The 15,205-nt window shown below is 37.2% G+C and overlaps 1 protein-coding gene across 1 annotated transcript in view; it reads left to right on the forward strand.

Annotated features, from left to right (window-relative positions):
- ATP13A4 (ATPase type 13A4) overlaps positions 1 to 14,898 on the forward strand; it is a 161,341-nt gene extending 146,443 nt beyond the window's left edge. Inside the window, exons 25-29 of the mRNA XM_012639862.1 lie at positions 5,681 to 5,852; positions 6,581 to 6,774; positions 8,184 to 8,272; positions 11,242 to 11,322; positions 14,391 to 14,898. Of these exons, the coding sequence (XP_012495316.1) occupies positions 5,681 to 5,852; positions 6,581 to 6,774; positions 8,184 to 8,272; positions 11,242 to 11,322; positions 14,391 to 14,603 (749 nt within the window). The 3' untranslated portion in view covers positions 14,604 to 14,898. The remainder of the gene's footprint in view (positions 1 to 5,680; positions 5,853 to 6,580; positions 6,775 to 8,183; positions 8,273 to 11,241; positions 11,323 to 14,390) is intronic.
- Positions 14,899 to 15,205: the final 307 nt, after the last annotated feature.

The raw sequence follows: 15,205 nt of genomic DNA on the forward strand, positions 1-15,205 counted from the left end.
TACACTATTTCTTATTATATCTTCTCATCTTAAATTTAACAGCTATCACACCAATTAATTTTAAAAACTTATTCAAAAGTAAAAAAAAAAAAAACATGCTCAAGTGGAGCAACTGCTTTCTGTACTTTAACAGCCACCTCCTTTATCAAGGTCTTTCAGTGACTTCCTTGCTGTCAACAACAATGGCCACTTGTCTCTCCTTGTACTTACTCTCTCAATAGCACTCTTTTTCTTCGAAGTGTTTCTTCTCTTGGCTTTTGTGATACGACACACTCCTGAATATCTACCCTTTAATGAATACAGTTTCCCCATCTCTTTTGCTGGCTCCCGTTCCTTTACTTGTCCTCTAACTTTTACAATGTTCCAAGTGTTGTTCTTGGATTCTTCTTGTCTTTGTAATCTATGCCATCTCCCTAAGTAATCTCAACCCAACCAATGACTTTAATGTTATCTATATGTTTATGAATCCCAAATGTGTATCTCTAGCCTTGATGTCTACCCAGAGCTCTGGAAATGTAACTACTCAGCATATAATCTTGGATATTTAATAGGATTCAAACTTAATGTGCTCAAACAGATCTTTTAATTCCACCAGATCTGATATTCAGTGAAATCTTTATGTACTTAGTGAATCCCTAATTTATGCTACTTATTGATCTAGGCACTTGGAATGTATCAGTGAAACAAAACAAAACAAAACAAAAAAGATATCTTTCCTCCTGGAGCGTACATTCTATTGAAACAGCACCATCCTCTACCCGGTTGTTCAAGTCAAAGACCTAGAGTTATCCTTCCTTTTTCTATTTTCTTCACCCTCTGCATCCAATACGTGCAGAATACCTATTGGCTCTATCTCTAAAACACACCCCGCTTCCCTTCTCTGCATCTTCATGGTAGCCACTGTCACTAAGCAAGGCACCTCTCTTGCACACTCCTGTAACAACTTCATAGCTGGTCTTCTTGCTTCCCTCCTCACCCGGTTTACCTTTCACACAATAAATAGTAAGAGTGTTATTTATAAATGTAAATTTTAGTATGTCGTTCTCTTGCTTAAAATGCTCCCATGGCATCCCATTTCCACTAAATCCGAGCCTCACGTGATTGGGCTCCTGCCTACTTCTCCAACTTCACCTCCAACCACATTGCCACTCACTTTCGTTCCTGCCACAATGGTCTTGTTGTCTCTTGAACATTGTCAAGCTGTGGTCACCTCAGTACCTTTGCCTTTGTTCTTCCCTTGGCCTGAAATACCTTGCCTTATTTCATTTGGCTTTGACTTTGACTTTTTCTTATTATTCCCATTTCAAATGTCACCACCTCAGAAAGATCACTTTAAATGGTGATCAAGCCAATTATTCTCTATCACACAACTCTGTTTATTTTTTCACAATATTTGAAATTATATTTACCTTAGTTTTTATAGCTTTTTACCTGCCTCCCCTCATCTAGAGTGAGCTTCATGAGAACAGCCTCTTGTCTGTATTGATCAGTGCTCTGATACCAATAATTCTACAGTGCCTGATATATAAAAGGAGTTTATTAGATATTTGCTAAATCCATTAAAATAACACCCTTGGACAAGCTTTGTTAACTCTGCTAGCAGAATTCCCCTTCACACAAAGTCAAATCTATCTATGCATAACTTTCACCCACCCCAGTTCTGCCATTGAGGTGGCACAGAACAGTCTGATTTTTCTCCCCAGAACAGTTCTTCAGATGTTTGAAAACAGTTCTCATTTATTGTGATGGTTCTCTTCTCCATAACAAACACCTTCAGGTGTCCTGCAAGTTTAATAAACATGTTTATTAGTTCTACCAGTTTTTAAGTGGAGTCTTGAGGGTTTTCTATGTATAACATCATGCCATCTGCAAATAGAGATAATTTGCCTTTCTCCTTTCCGATTTGAATGCCTTTTTTCCCCCCTCTTGCTTAATTGCTGTGGCCAGGACTTCCAGTACTATTCTGAATAGAAGTAGCAAAATTGGGCTTCTTCATCTTGCTTCAAATTGTAGATGAAAAGATTTCAACTTTTCCTCATTCAGTATGATGTTAGCTGTGGGTTCGTTATATCGTTATATATGACCTTTTTTTTTTTTGGTGTTGAGGTACATTTCTTCTGTGCCTAATTTGTTAGAGGTTTTCTCATGAAGAGATGTTGAATTTTGTCAAATGCTTTTTCTGCATCTATTGAAATGATCATATTGTTTTTGTCCTTCATTCTGTTAATGTGATGTATCATGTTTATTGATTTGCATATGCTGATCCACCTTTGCATCCAAGGGGTGAATCCCACTTGATCAATTCAAGTTTAATCCCAGTCGAATGAAATTTCTAATGTTCTGTTAAATTTGGCTTGCTAGCATTTTGTTGAGGATTTTTGCATCTTTGTTTATCAGGGATATTGGCCTATGGTTTTTGTTGTTATTGTTGTTGTTTTTATGTCCTTCTTTGGGTTTTGTATCAGGGTGATACAAACTCATTCATTCATCATAGAATGAGTTTGGAGGTATTTGATTCTCTTCAGTTTTTTGGAATTGTTGGTATTACTGGTATTACTTCTTTAAATGTTTTGTAGAATTCGGCAGTGAAGCCATCAGGTACTAGACTTTTCTTTGATGATGTACTTTTTATTACTGATTCAATCTTTTTACTCATTATTGGTCTGTTTATATTTTCTGTTTCTTCATGTTTCGACCTTCATGTATGTGTCCAGCAATCTATCCATTTATTCTAGATTTTCCAATTTTTTGGCATACAGTTGTTCATAATAGTCTCATGATTTTTGGTATTTGTGTGTTACCTTTTGTAATGTCCCATTTTTCGTCTCTGATTTGATTTGTTTGCGTCTTTTTCTTTCTTAATCTAAGTTTTGTCAATTTTGTTTATCTTTTAAAAAAAAACCCCTCCTCATTATATTGGCCTTTTGTATTGTTTTTAAGTCTTTATTTCATTTATTTCTGCTCTGATCCTTATTATTTCTTTCTTTCTGCTAATATTGGGTTTAGTTTGTTCTTATTTTTATACTTCCTTGAGGTGCACACTTAGGTTGTTTATTTAAGATCTTTCTTCTTTCTTCACATGGGCATTTATTGGTGTAAACTTCTGAGTACTTATTTGGTTATATTCTATAGATTTTTGTATGTTGTGTTTCCATTTGCATTTGTCTCTATAAATTTTTCAATTTCTCTTTAATTTTTTTGTTGACCCATTGGTTGTTTAGGTGCATGTTGTTTAATAATAAGTAGATTTTTTCCTTTCAACATTTTAAATATCATTCTGTTGAATTCTGGCCTCCATGCCTTTTGATGAAAAATTAGTGGTTAATCTTACTGACAATCCTTCATAGGTGATGCATCAATTCTTTCTTATTGTTTTCAAGATTTTCTCTTTGTCTTTGGCTTTTTACAGTTTAATTATAATGTCTTGGTGTGAATCTCTTTGGGCTTACCCTATGGTAATTATTTGGGCTTCTTGGATATGCAGGTTCATGTCTTTCACCAAATTTGAGAAGTTTTCTACCATTATTTCTTCAGATTTTTTCCCCCTCTTTCTTTCTCTTCTCTCCTTCTTAGACGGACATAGCATATAGGTTAGTCTGTTTGATTATGTTCTAATGTTCTAATGATTATGTTCCCTTGGGCTCTGTTCACTTTTCTTTATTATTTTTATTTTCTGTTCCTCAGTTTAGATAATTTCAACTGCCCTATCTTTAAGTTCACTGATTCTTCTGCCTGCTCAAATTTCCTGTTGAACCCATGCGATAAAATTTTTACTTAATTTATTCTACTTTTCAGCTCCAGAATTTCTTTTGGCTCTTTTTTATAATCTCTATCTCTTTATCGACATTCTCATTTTGTTCATACATGGTATTACTGGTTTCCTTTAGTTCTTTATTCACTGTGTTTTTTAGTTATTTGAGCAATTATTTAAGACAATTGTTTTTGAAGTCTTTGCCTATTAAACCTAATGTCTATGTAATCTCAGAGATGATTTCTGTCAATTGTTCCATTGACTATTACAATGTGGTAACTCTGAAAATTAGATTCTTCTACTATTCCACAGTTTGATATTTTTTGTTTTGCTGTTTGTTGAAGGCTGGAGTAGTCCATTTGTTTAGTGATTTTTCCCAAACTATTTTTGTAAAGACTGTATTAGTTGTCATGTGTGGTCCCTGAAGTGTCTGTTCCTTTTGCTTTTGTTCAGCTGGTGTTTTGGCAGAGATCTCCTTGAGCTCTAGGAGTTAATAAACAAATAAACAAAATACCTCTTTCGACCTTTGCAGATTGGTTCTGTGCTAGAGTACTTATTCAGCACTTAGTCAGGCTTGCACTCAGTCTAGAGATCATCTAGAGTTAAAAGTTTAGGATCTTCTCTGTTCTTTTCTGAGTATGCACTTTGTCCTGGGAATGTACATATCTCTTGTCATGGGCATGTACATAGCATTCTATATTCCTCAGTGCTTTCTAGTAATGTATGCTGCTTTTCTGCATTGAGTGTGTTCTGTGTCAGGTTTCTGAAACATAAATGAGTGCCTACATCTGTCCTTCAGGTAGCTCCCAGACAAGTTGGAACAGACATACACAATAATTTGTGAATAAAATCTGTTCTGCTTCCTGTGTTACCAGAGACCAGGATCCCCCACTGAGAATGTAGGCTACCATCTTCAAGATTGCCACTGAGCTGAGCAGGTCATAGAGCAAGTACAAGTAAAAATGCCACAAAGCTCTTCCTGTCAAAGTTGCCTTTTTCTAGGTTCAATGTTCTCTTGGTTGCTGTAAACTTTTTTGTTTTTCAGAGTTCTGACAAAGTTGGTTCTTACAGTTTGTTCGTTTGTTGATGTTTCTGTGGAGATACAGGAGCTTCAGCTGCCTACTTCACCATTTTGCTGATGTCATGTTTTATTTGTCATTAAATATTTTAAAGCATTACTTCTTAGTGATTACATGTTGTTTCATTGTATAGATGTATCATAATTTATTGTAAATGATGCTGTGATAAACATCTTTCCACATGTCTGATTACTTTTTTAGCTTAGGATAGATTTCCAGAAGTGAAATAACTACATTAAAAGTTATGAGCATTTTCACCTTCTTCATATTTATTGCCAAATTGCCCCACAGAGGACTTACATCAATTTACTTTCCCACAAGCAATATATGAGAGGGTGCATTTCATTACTGCCTTACCTGTAATTTAATAGTATTTGCCTATCTGATAGACAAAAAATGACATCTTGTGGTTCTATGTCTGCTCTTTTAAGAATTCCTCATATAAACATTTGAGTGCAGATGTCTCTATTACAGAATGTGTTTTTTTCTTCTGGCTAGATGCTCAGTAGTGGGATTGCTGGATCAAATGGTAGTTCTACTTTTAGTTCTTTGAGGTATCTCCATATTACTTTCACAGTCTGGGATGCGCATGCTTGTAGCTCTGACTCCGGCAGTGCAAATGCAATATATGTAACCCAAATGTTTGTACCCTTGTAAAAATTTTGAAAAAAAGAATTCCTCGTATAACTTGAATTTGCATTCATTAATTTTTTTGTTCCCTTAATTTGTGATGTACTCCAACTTGTCCATGTCCTCAGATGTATGGATCAAAGAACTTATACCATTCTTCTGATCAAGAATACATCATTTTTTTGCTCTCATAAATATAAAATTTGAATTTATTTTGTAGTGAATCTGAACGGTGCCTACCCCAAGTTGGTGCCTTTCAGACCTGCTGGACAGCTGATTTCTCCACCTCTGCTGCTCTCTGTGATCTTCAACATTCTTCTCAGCCTGGTCATGCATATTGTGGGCTTCATCTTGGTTCAGAGGCAGCCTTGGTTTTCCATGGAGATGCACAGGTATGATTACAGTTTCAATTTCAGCTTCTCACATTCTAATTTCCATCAAGCCAGTATGATGGGAAGCAAGTGTGTCTTCATCATGCCAAAGATTTTGGCGTCCTTAAGTCCTATGGGCAAATTTTCAGTGATTGTTTCTTCTCTGTAGCACAGTTTGATGTATCATTCATTAGTACTTATCCCTGTCTGTGTTATATGATAATGATCTATGACCATCTTTTATATCTGGGGTGACAATGGATTATAGTCTGCCTGGGCAGCTTTAGTTTAAGAGCCTAGTTTAAAAAATTAAATAATGTCCCAGTGATATTATTAAAGTCTTTCCTTTTCACTTCCCAACCTGTCCCTGTTATATGATAAATTATATGGTCATCTTACTTATAAATAATCAGAGATCTTAAGCCATTTGAGGGAAGAATCTTGACTTACTCAACTCTTTCCCATATAGCATTAATATACATGATCGGTGCCCAATTTCTTGAATGAATCACTGGTTGAATCTATCTATCTATCTATCATCTCTATTAATGAATCAAAAATATGGATCTGTGTGTGCTTGTTTCTTTTTTTCTTATATTTCAGTGTATTTTTTTTTAATCAAAGTATAGGCAATTATAGAATCATTGAGTGTCTGCTCTGGACACTCTTTGGTGTGGAATGTCATGGATACAAATGCTCCATAAGGGCTTGTCATCTTGCTTCATTAGTTTCTCTGGTTTCCTTTTTAGTGCCTGTACAGTGCAAAATGAAAACGCCTCAATGTTAACTATTTATCCAACTGTTCCAGAAAAAGTTGGAAGTAATGGTGCCTTCACAAGCTTTGAGAACACCACTATATGGTTCTTGGGAACAATCAACTGTATCATTGTGGCTGTTATATTCTCGAAAGGAAAGCCATTTAGACAGCCGACCTATACAAACTGTGAGTAGAATTGTACTGGATGAGAAGTTAAAAGTAATCAGAGAGGAAGACAGACATACCCAGTTCACTTCGGGAGCAGCTGCAGAGTTGATTTCATCTAGGGGCTCCTGACTTCCACTCCAGGGCTCTGTGAAACACATTGTGCAATGTCATGTTCATGGTCCTTTGCTCCTTCATTCAAAGTTACATTAAATACTAGGGCTTCTTTCTCCATCTCTTCCCTTCACCAGAAGTTTGCCTCTAGGTATAATTTCTTGGGATCGCTTTAAGTTGGGAAGACCAATTTGTTTCTCTATTTGTCAATACTAGTTAGAATTTTCCCTCGAAAAGGTGGGGAGAAGGGTAAAAGCACTCAGTTAGAACCTGTCTCCTGCTGTCAAGGCAATGGTCAGGTTGGCATGGTGTGGTAGCAGGCTGGGAGTGGGCCCAGTCTGGAGGAACCTGACTACGGAGGATTGTGGAGGTTCTTGGCCAAAGTACTTCCCACCTTCTTACATTTTGGAGTGAAGAGGTGTGTTAGGAGAAGTGGGTAACCCGTTTAATCTCTGGGACATATTGTTTTCTTTTTAGAGACAAGATCTCACTCTGTTGCCCAGGCTGGAGTGCAGTGGCATGATCATAGCTCACTGCAACCTTAAACTCCTGGGATCAAGTGGTCCTCCTGCCTCAGCCTCCTGAGTAGCTGAGACTCAGGCATGCACCACCATGCCTGGCTAATTTAAAAAAAAAAAAAATTGTAGAGATGGGGGTCTCACTATGTTACCCTGGCTGGTCTTGAACTCCTGGCCTCAAGCAATCTTCCTGCCTCAGCCTCCCAAAGTGCTAGTATTGTAGGCATGAGCCACCATGCCTAGCTTGGGACATTTGTTTGTATACCATCACTATCCCTCTAATTGGGAAAATTCGGAGGCACAAATTGAAGAATCAATATCCTCATAAAAATGTGTTTGTTCAGAGAAAATTATTTTGTTCTTCTTCTTGGGATAAGGAAGCAGTCAAATGCTAATCTCTACGTGACTGCAATTTTGAAATTTGTTTATTTATAGCCTTCCTTTTTGCCAGAAAAGAATTTGAGACAAATGAGTTGCATTAAAGAGACTCAGATAGATGTTTTCAAGATGTTTATTGAAAATGTATTTTATCAATGTTACCCTATATATATTTACCACTTTTATTAGTTGAAACTTATAACATGCATGTGAAATTTTCCACTTGCCTGAAGGACATGCATTGAAATTGTAGAGGTGAGACCCATTCATAGAAATGAGTACTTTCCATCTATTTTGCTATATTTGGATGTAGAAATCAAGTAAACTTAACCAGTATTAATCTAGATTCTATCTATCAATAAATGTGATGTTTTTGTATTCTGATTTCTCAAAATGATAGCTTGTGTTCTTATTTCCTAGATATATTTGTCCTTGTGCTGATCACACAGCTGGGAGTGTGTCTATTCATTCTATTTGCTGATATACCAGATTTATATAGACGCTTGGATGTAAGTCTCCTCTCTGGGATCTGATGATGGTTTACAGTTATGTAATACTCTGACTTCAAAAAGCAGGTCACAATTGCAATTGACATGGATTCTTGACACCAATTATTCTTTTGGGATGGCAGAGTTAAAAAGAATGCTGATTTATTTAAGCTGGTCAGAAAATTCTATCTAGTCTTGATTTTCTGAGACTAAAGACAGCCTTTGAAAAGTATGGAAAACTCTTCTTTTAAAAGATCCCATGTAACACTGGAAAATCTATTTATGCATGTTTTCTTTCAAATGTGAGAAAATTTTCTTCTAAATGTTTCTATTTTGAAGCTATTTAAAACAGTTTTGCCTATAACACTTTTTTCGGTTAATTCTCAAATTTTTATTTACATTTATTTACATCTTTAAAAACATGGTTATCTGTATGTTCATACTTACTGCCTGCAAAACTTACTTCCTAAGAGCCATACTTTACCTTTGACAGCTTTGAAAACCTACAAGATACCAAAATTTTACATATTCAAGCAAGGGAAAAACATATATTTTGATTCTTCCAATTGATCCTACTTTCGAATTAAAATGTAATCATTGCTAAATATTCTTTAGACTAATAAATGAAATACGTAAGAGATGATTGAAGAAACTGAGTTTTCAAACTTAGTGCTTTGTGTATCTGCTTGCCTCTCCATTTCAAAGTTGAATTTCATGAGGTCCAAGATTATATCTTATTCATTCTTGTATTACCAATGCCTTTTACAATGAATGACAAAAAAAAAAAAAAATGGAAAAAGAACGATTGACTGATCATTGTATACCAGGTTCCTAGATATAGATGAGCACTTAGAGTGCATGGTGCATTCCAAACCAGCAATATCTTCATGAACCTGCAGTAACAGTAACATTTGACATACTAACTAACATCTATATTAGTTTTTTAAATTTTTGTGTTTACCGTGGTTAGCAATGTAATCATTATTGTTGTTGAGTGTCTTCATGAATCAGACTAAGTACTCATGGAAATAGTCTGCCCACTAGTCTTCTAAGTGAGTTAAAACTTCTTAATCTTGCAGAAGTTAAGACATGTTGGTTTTAGTCACACTTTTTAATAGATGAAGACTCTTACAGAGAGGCTGAGTCCCCTGGAATGACAAAATAGGGAACCTATTTGTTTTGGAGAGAACCTGTGTAGAGTCATTGTCAGCATGACTGCAGAGGATTTCACAAAGAATTATTGTTCATTTTAAAAATAATTTTTTCTTATTATTACATAAAAATATATGTTCATTTTAGAAAATGTAGAACATGCAGGGAAAGGAAATTATAACATTATTCACGATATCCTTCCCTCTTTTAAAATTCATATAACTGTGCATTTACCGATTTATAAAGCTTATTTTCTTTTAAACAGAATCATGCTGTTTTACAACCTAGATTCTGCTCACTTTAAAAAGTATATGTAAATTGTTTTAATAGGTGATACATTCACTTGGTTTAAAATCCAAAAGTTAAAAAAGTTATTTAGTGAAAATCTCTACCCCATCCTAGTTCCTCAGTCACCAGTTCCCCTTTCTGGAGGTAACAGATGATACAAGTTTATTTTACATACTTTGAGACATATTTTATACATATATACCAAAATATCTGTATTTAATATATGTATGTTCTCTCACATTTTTACACAAGTAGCAGAAAACCATTATGTTTGTTCAGGGCTTCTGAGATGTTAAGGAGGGATGAGTCATGCAAAAGATTCATTGGAGGAAGTGTCTGGAGTGGGGCAGGATAGGTAGGAAGCCAGAGGAGCTGAGATGGGCATCACACCGGGATGTGGGTCTGGCCCCTGTGAAGAGAGAGGGAAGGAAGGAGAATGGATGACTGGAGTCTCAGATTGCAGTGCAGTTCTAAGAAAGTCAAGCCAAAGTTGCCCATCAGCAGATCTGAGTGGAAGATTTTCACAGCCGCTCTAACCACATACACAGTCCTGCACCTTGCTTCTTTCATGTAACAGTATATTTTGGTAACTGTTCCATATCAGTATATAAATTTTCTTTATTCTTTTTAAGGCTAATATAATATTCCCTTACATATAAACATGTATTATATATACACCATACTTTGTATGTAACCCCTATTGACATTTAAGTTGTTTTCAATTTTTTACTATTACAAACAAGGATACAATAAAATAACCTGTACCTATATAATTTTAGCCATGTACAAGTATTTCCCTGGAATAATTTCCTAGAAGTGAATTTGAATTCTTCATTTTGAGAGTGTTGCCCTCCACACAGTCGTTTGGTTTTTACTCCCACCGATGTAGGACACAATGTACAAGGCAGTGCACTCGTACAATAGGGTGCACTCGTCTTTTATAAATTCATTCATTCATCCATTGATTGGTTCATTCGACATCACGTATATCAGGCACTGTGCCTGGGAGGGCTTGGGGAAGGCACAGAAAGTGGGGAAAGGGACAGGTAATGACAAGCTTGATTTCAGCCCCACTTGCTCCTTTGGTGAGTACTCTCGCAATGTATAGCTTGTGTGGCTGTATGCACGGTCCTGAGGGTGAAGCCCTGACCCAGGGCTCAGAAGCAAGGCTTATCTTGTGAGAGACGTGGCCCTAGAAAGAAGAGGGCAATATTGTCAAATGTGGAGATTTGACACATGTACCTTTAGAGCCTCCTGGGGATAAAGCCACATTCCTGTGTTCACTCTTAAAAACAAAACAAAGCAAGCAGAGCAATAATCATAACCCTCAAATCATTGGGATCACCGAGTATAACATTTCCATACATTTTTCTGTGCAAACATGCACAGAAATTCTTTATATATAATGTATAAATGTAATGTACACATGCATATATGTGTATGTTACATAAGAGATTTATAACCTATAAAAATGTACACTGTGAACATGTGAACACTTGTCCAGCATGTATTTGTCTTAAGACTAATTGTGCTCTGTCATCTCCCACCAGCTGCTCTGCACTCCTGTCCTGTGGAGGGTCTACATCGTTGTCATGCTCACCTTCAATTTCATCGTGTCCCTTGTTGTGGAGGTAAGTGCCCTCAGGCTGCTGACCATTGTGTGTGAGTTCTGGGGGAAGTTCTTTGGGAGTCTGGAAACAGAACAACTTTGGCTGACAAGGGCCTCTGTTTCCTCATCTGTACAATGGTGATAATAATGGTACCCTAGCTCAGAGGGCTATTGAAACATGAAATGTGAACAGTGAAAAGCATATAGTGGGTGTTTAATGAACACAAGCTACTATTCTAGTATCTCTTGTGGCACTTACCATTTCTTACTTCATATCGATCAATCATTCAGTCATTCTTTTTATTCTCTCTACAAGCATTTGCTGACCATGTGCCGTGTGCTGGGGGCTATGCCAGGGGATAAGAGTGACAGAGGGGTGGAGCTCACATGGGGAAAGTGCTATAGTCATTTGTGTATACACTTCTCCCACCTGCCATTAAACTATGCTAACAAGAACTTACCTGAGTAGCTACAGAACTCCAAATCCTGCGTTATTCTAGTGGGAGGTGGGTAAAGGTTCATTCAATTATTAAATGTGAGGAGCAACCCTGCTCAATCCCAGCAGATGGAGAGGGTAATTGATGCTCATGAAAAATAAGTTTCTCCTTTGTTTCTCATGCTGAATGAAAAATAGAGACGCATACGTGGCTTGAGTGAGAAAGAGAGATGCACAAGTGGATGTTCAGTGTGGCTTCCCAGCAGCTTCTAAATTGAAAAGTAACATTGAAGGGTACCGGCTCTCACCCCCAGGCCCTTTACTGCAGCCTCCAGCTGCTTTCCTTGGTGTTTTTCCCTTTTCCTGCTGTCAAAAGGTACTCAGGGAAAAACTGAGGCCATGTGAGTCTTTGGTGAAGGCAACTGTAAAGGAGGAGTGTGGACACTAAGATTTCCTACCTCATGAGATGAACCTAGTAGAGTAGGTAAAGACAGCAGACTATCAGGGACACAGCAAGATGCTTTTTCTCAGGTGGCTCTAGGTATGTGTGTCAGAAGTAACTAAGGGTTCCTGAGGTGGGCTGTGCTAACCACATACTGCCTGGCCAGCCTGCAGCACAGGTGGTTGAGAGAGTTTTTGGGGGACAGGCATGGCAGATGGCTGGCCTCCTTTTGCAGAGTTCTGAATAGTGCTTTGTTGGCTGAGACCTAACCCTAGCCTCTAACCCTAATCTTAGAGCAGCCCAGAAAACAAACGGGTTTGAATGAGACCTTGTCCTTACTGTGCTGATTCTCACGGTCTCACTGCCAGCTGAGAGGCCTGGGAGCTAATGTGGATAGCTTTAATAGACCCCACTTATTTTTATTACTTATGTGTTTGTATATATGTATGTTTATATGTATGAATTATTTGAGGAGCCAGTCAGAAGAGCTCATGTGGTGAATTATTTTTAAGAAATGGAATCTCATCAAGGCTTTCCTTTTGTTTCTGGTTCTCTATTTTATTTACAATGTAGAGTAATAGGACAGATCACCTCTCAGTGCTTCAGTTTACCGTTCCAAAGCATCAAAGTGATACAAGTCGTCATTCTTCTAGAATTAAAAAACAGGCAAGGCAGAGAGCACTCAGGTCTCTCTCTCTCTCTCTCTCTCTCTCTCTCTTTCTCTCTCTCTCTCTCTCCCTCTCTCCTCCCCTACTCTCCCCAACCCTTCCCTCTCCCTCTGTTATTTCATTTGTTAGATTTTACAACCTTTACTTGATACCAATGCTCCTGCCTTACTCCAGCTCTAAGGAGAACTGCTGTTCCCTTGTTAATGCAGGAGGACAAAAAACCTTGCTGTGGGAAAGTAGAACAGCAGATCTGGCCAGGTGAGCCCTGAGCCTGATGGGATGGCTATGTAGGTCCTTAACAGCCTGCCAGCCAGTGGATGGGTCAGTTTTCAGGGGAACAATTCAGAATAGCTGTTCTCTGTCCTTTTCATGGGCAATGGGACACAAAGAGCAAAGATGGGTGAATTTTAGGAAAACTACTATCTCTGACAAAATTCCTTATAGAATCCTACAGAATTCATTCTATTTAGCAAAGATACTGCTGATGGACGAAAATATATACAGAATACCGAATACGAAATACAGCAAAAATACTCAAAAATACTAATTATGTGGGATAGCTTGGCTCCTCATATTTTTCTCTTTGTTTCTTTCATGATAACTTCTAAGGTGGTCAACTTTTGTGATCAAATTATGTTAAAAATGGAAAGTTAATATGATAACCTCTCATGCACTCTGTATTGTAAGTTATAACTTGGGCTCTAGTCAAGGCTCAGTCTAACTCATGAAATAAAATGACAGTCCAAAATGTTTCCAAAGAGACATCTTTTGTAATCTTGAAAATGAATTTCGGTGAACATGCAGGTTACAGGCTTGCATGAACAGGGCCACAGTGCACAGCCATTTGTTAAATGAGTAGCTCAGAAGGGTGGGTAAAGGGAGAGAGCTATGCCCTGCCCTGCCCTGCATTGCAAAAGGAGTTGTATAATCCTTACAACAAACATAAGGAAGGAATTATTATTTCTAACCACAGATACTCAGATAGGCTAATTAATTTACTTATAGTAGGTATCAGGGCTGGGACTTTAATCCAGACTTGTCCAACTCCAAGACCATGGCCTATATTTCTATTTCATCAAACCATATTCATGACTGAGATATGCCAGGTATACCAAACATAAAGCATACATGGCACATATCTTTCCAGAGGGTATATTCTATCTGGTGGTAAGTAATTTTAAATGTCATTTTATATTAAATCAATTATGGATTATGGTATGAAGTAGAATTTGAATGATTTTTAATTTAATTTACATAGGAAATTCAAAAGAAATTTCATCTTTGAGGCAGACCATTTCAAGTTATGTTTCCAGATTCTTGAAATTATGTACCTCTATCTTCTCCCAGAAGAGTTACTTAAATAGAAAAGTTTGAGAAGCCAAGACCTATCCAATGAAACCACCTTAGATCTGTCCAGAGCTCAAGTTCTTTGTCAAGCTGACTCTAAGCAGCCATTGCAGTATTGCCTTATTATGGTCTATAGAGGGCCGTAGCCTCAAAACACTTGACCTCTGATTGTAAAAAGTCACTCTTTTATTTTTCAGGAGGCCATTATTGAAAACAGAGCCCTGTGGATGAGAATCAAAAGGTGTTTTGGCTATCAATCAAAGAGCCAGTATCAGATATGGCAAAGGGACTTGGCAAATGACCCTAGTTGGCCACCAATAAACCAAACCTCCTACTCTGATATGCCAGGGTGTGGCAATGGAGTATCTTACAGCAATCCGGTATTTGAGAGCAATGAAGAACAACTTTGAAGGAAATGTGATATCCACATTGACATCACAGAGAAACAATGACAAAAGGGACCAGTTTCAGTGATTTTAAAGAAAAAAGACTCTTGTAGTATCAGTTTGAGTTTTGGGGATACCTATCAAATCATAGTGACAGATTAAAGTCTATTTGATAAAATACTCTCTACAGAGAAGAACATTGTCCCAGAAGAGTCATTCCCTTTGGGCTTCTGAAAGTATTGGAGATGTTCAGTACAGCAAGAATGGGCCAAGGACTGCCATGGACCAAGAGAACAGCAGGCTAAAGGGGAGAATATGTAGTCTTTCTTCTTAGGACAATAACTTTCCTTTTTTTTAATGAGTTGAGGGGAATTAGTATTATGTATACTCACAGAGTTGTAACATGTTAAAGATCATTTTTGAATTCTTACTTTATTGATGGAAAAACTAATGCATGAGAACCATCACACTAATCATCACTGCCCAATTTTCTTTTCTTTGTAGTACTTTTCAGATTTGAGGCTTTTTCTTCTGCTTCTGGCCTTCCTTTACATATTATTAAGGATAAGCTCAACATATGCTGCAATAACAAACAACCCCCAAATCTCAGTTCCTTAACACACAAG

The sequence above is a fragment of the Propithecus coquereli genome, unplaced genomic scaffold (genome assembly GCF_000956105.1).
Source record: "Propithecus coquereli isolate 6110/MARCELLA unplaced genomic scaffold, Pcoq_1.0 Scaffold10, whole genome shotgun sequence".
Taxonomy (NCBI): domain Eukaryota; kingdom Metazoa; phylum Chordata; class Mammalia; order Primates; family Indriidae; genus Propithecus; species Propithecus coquereli.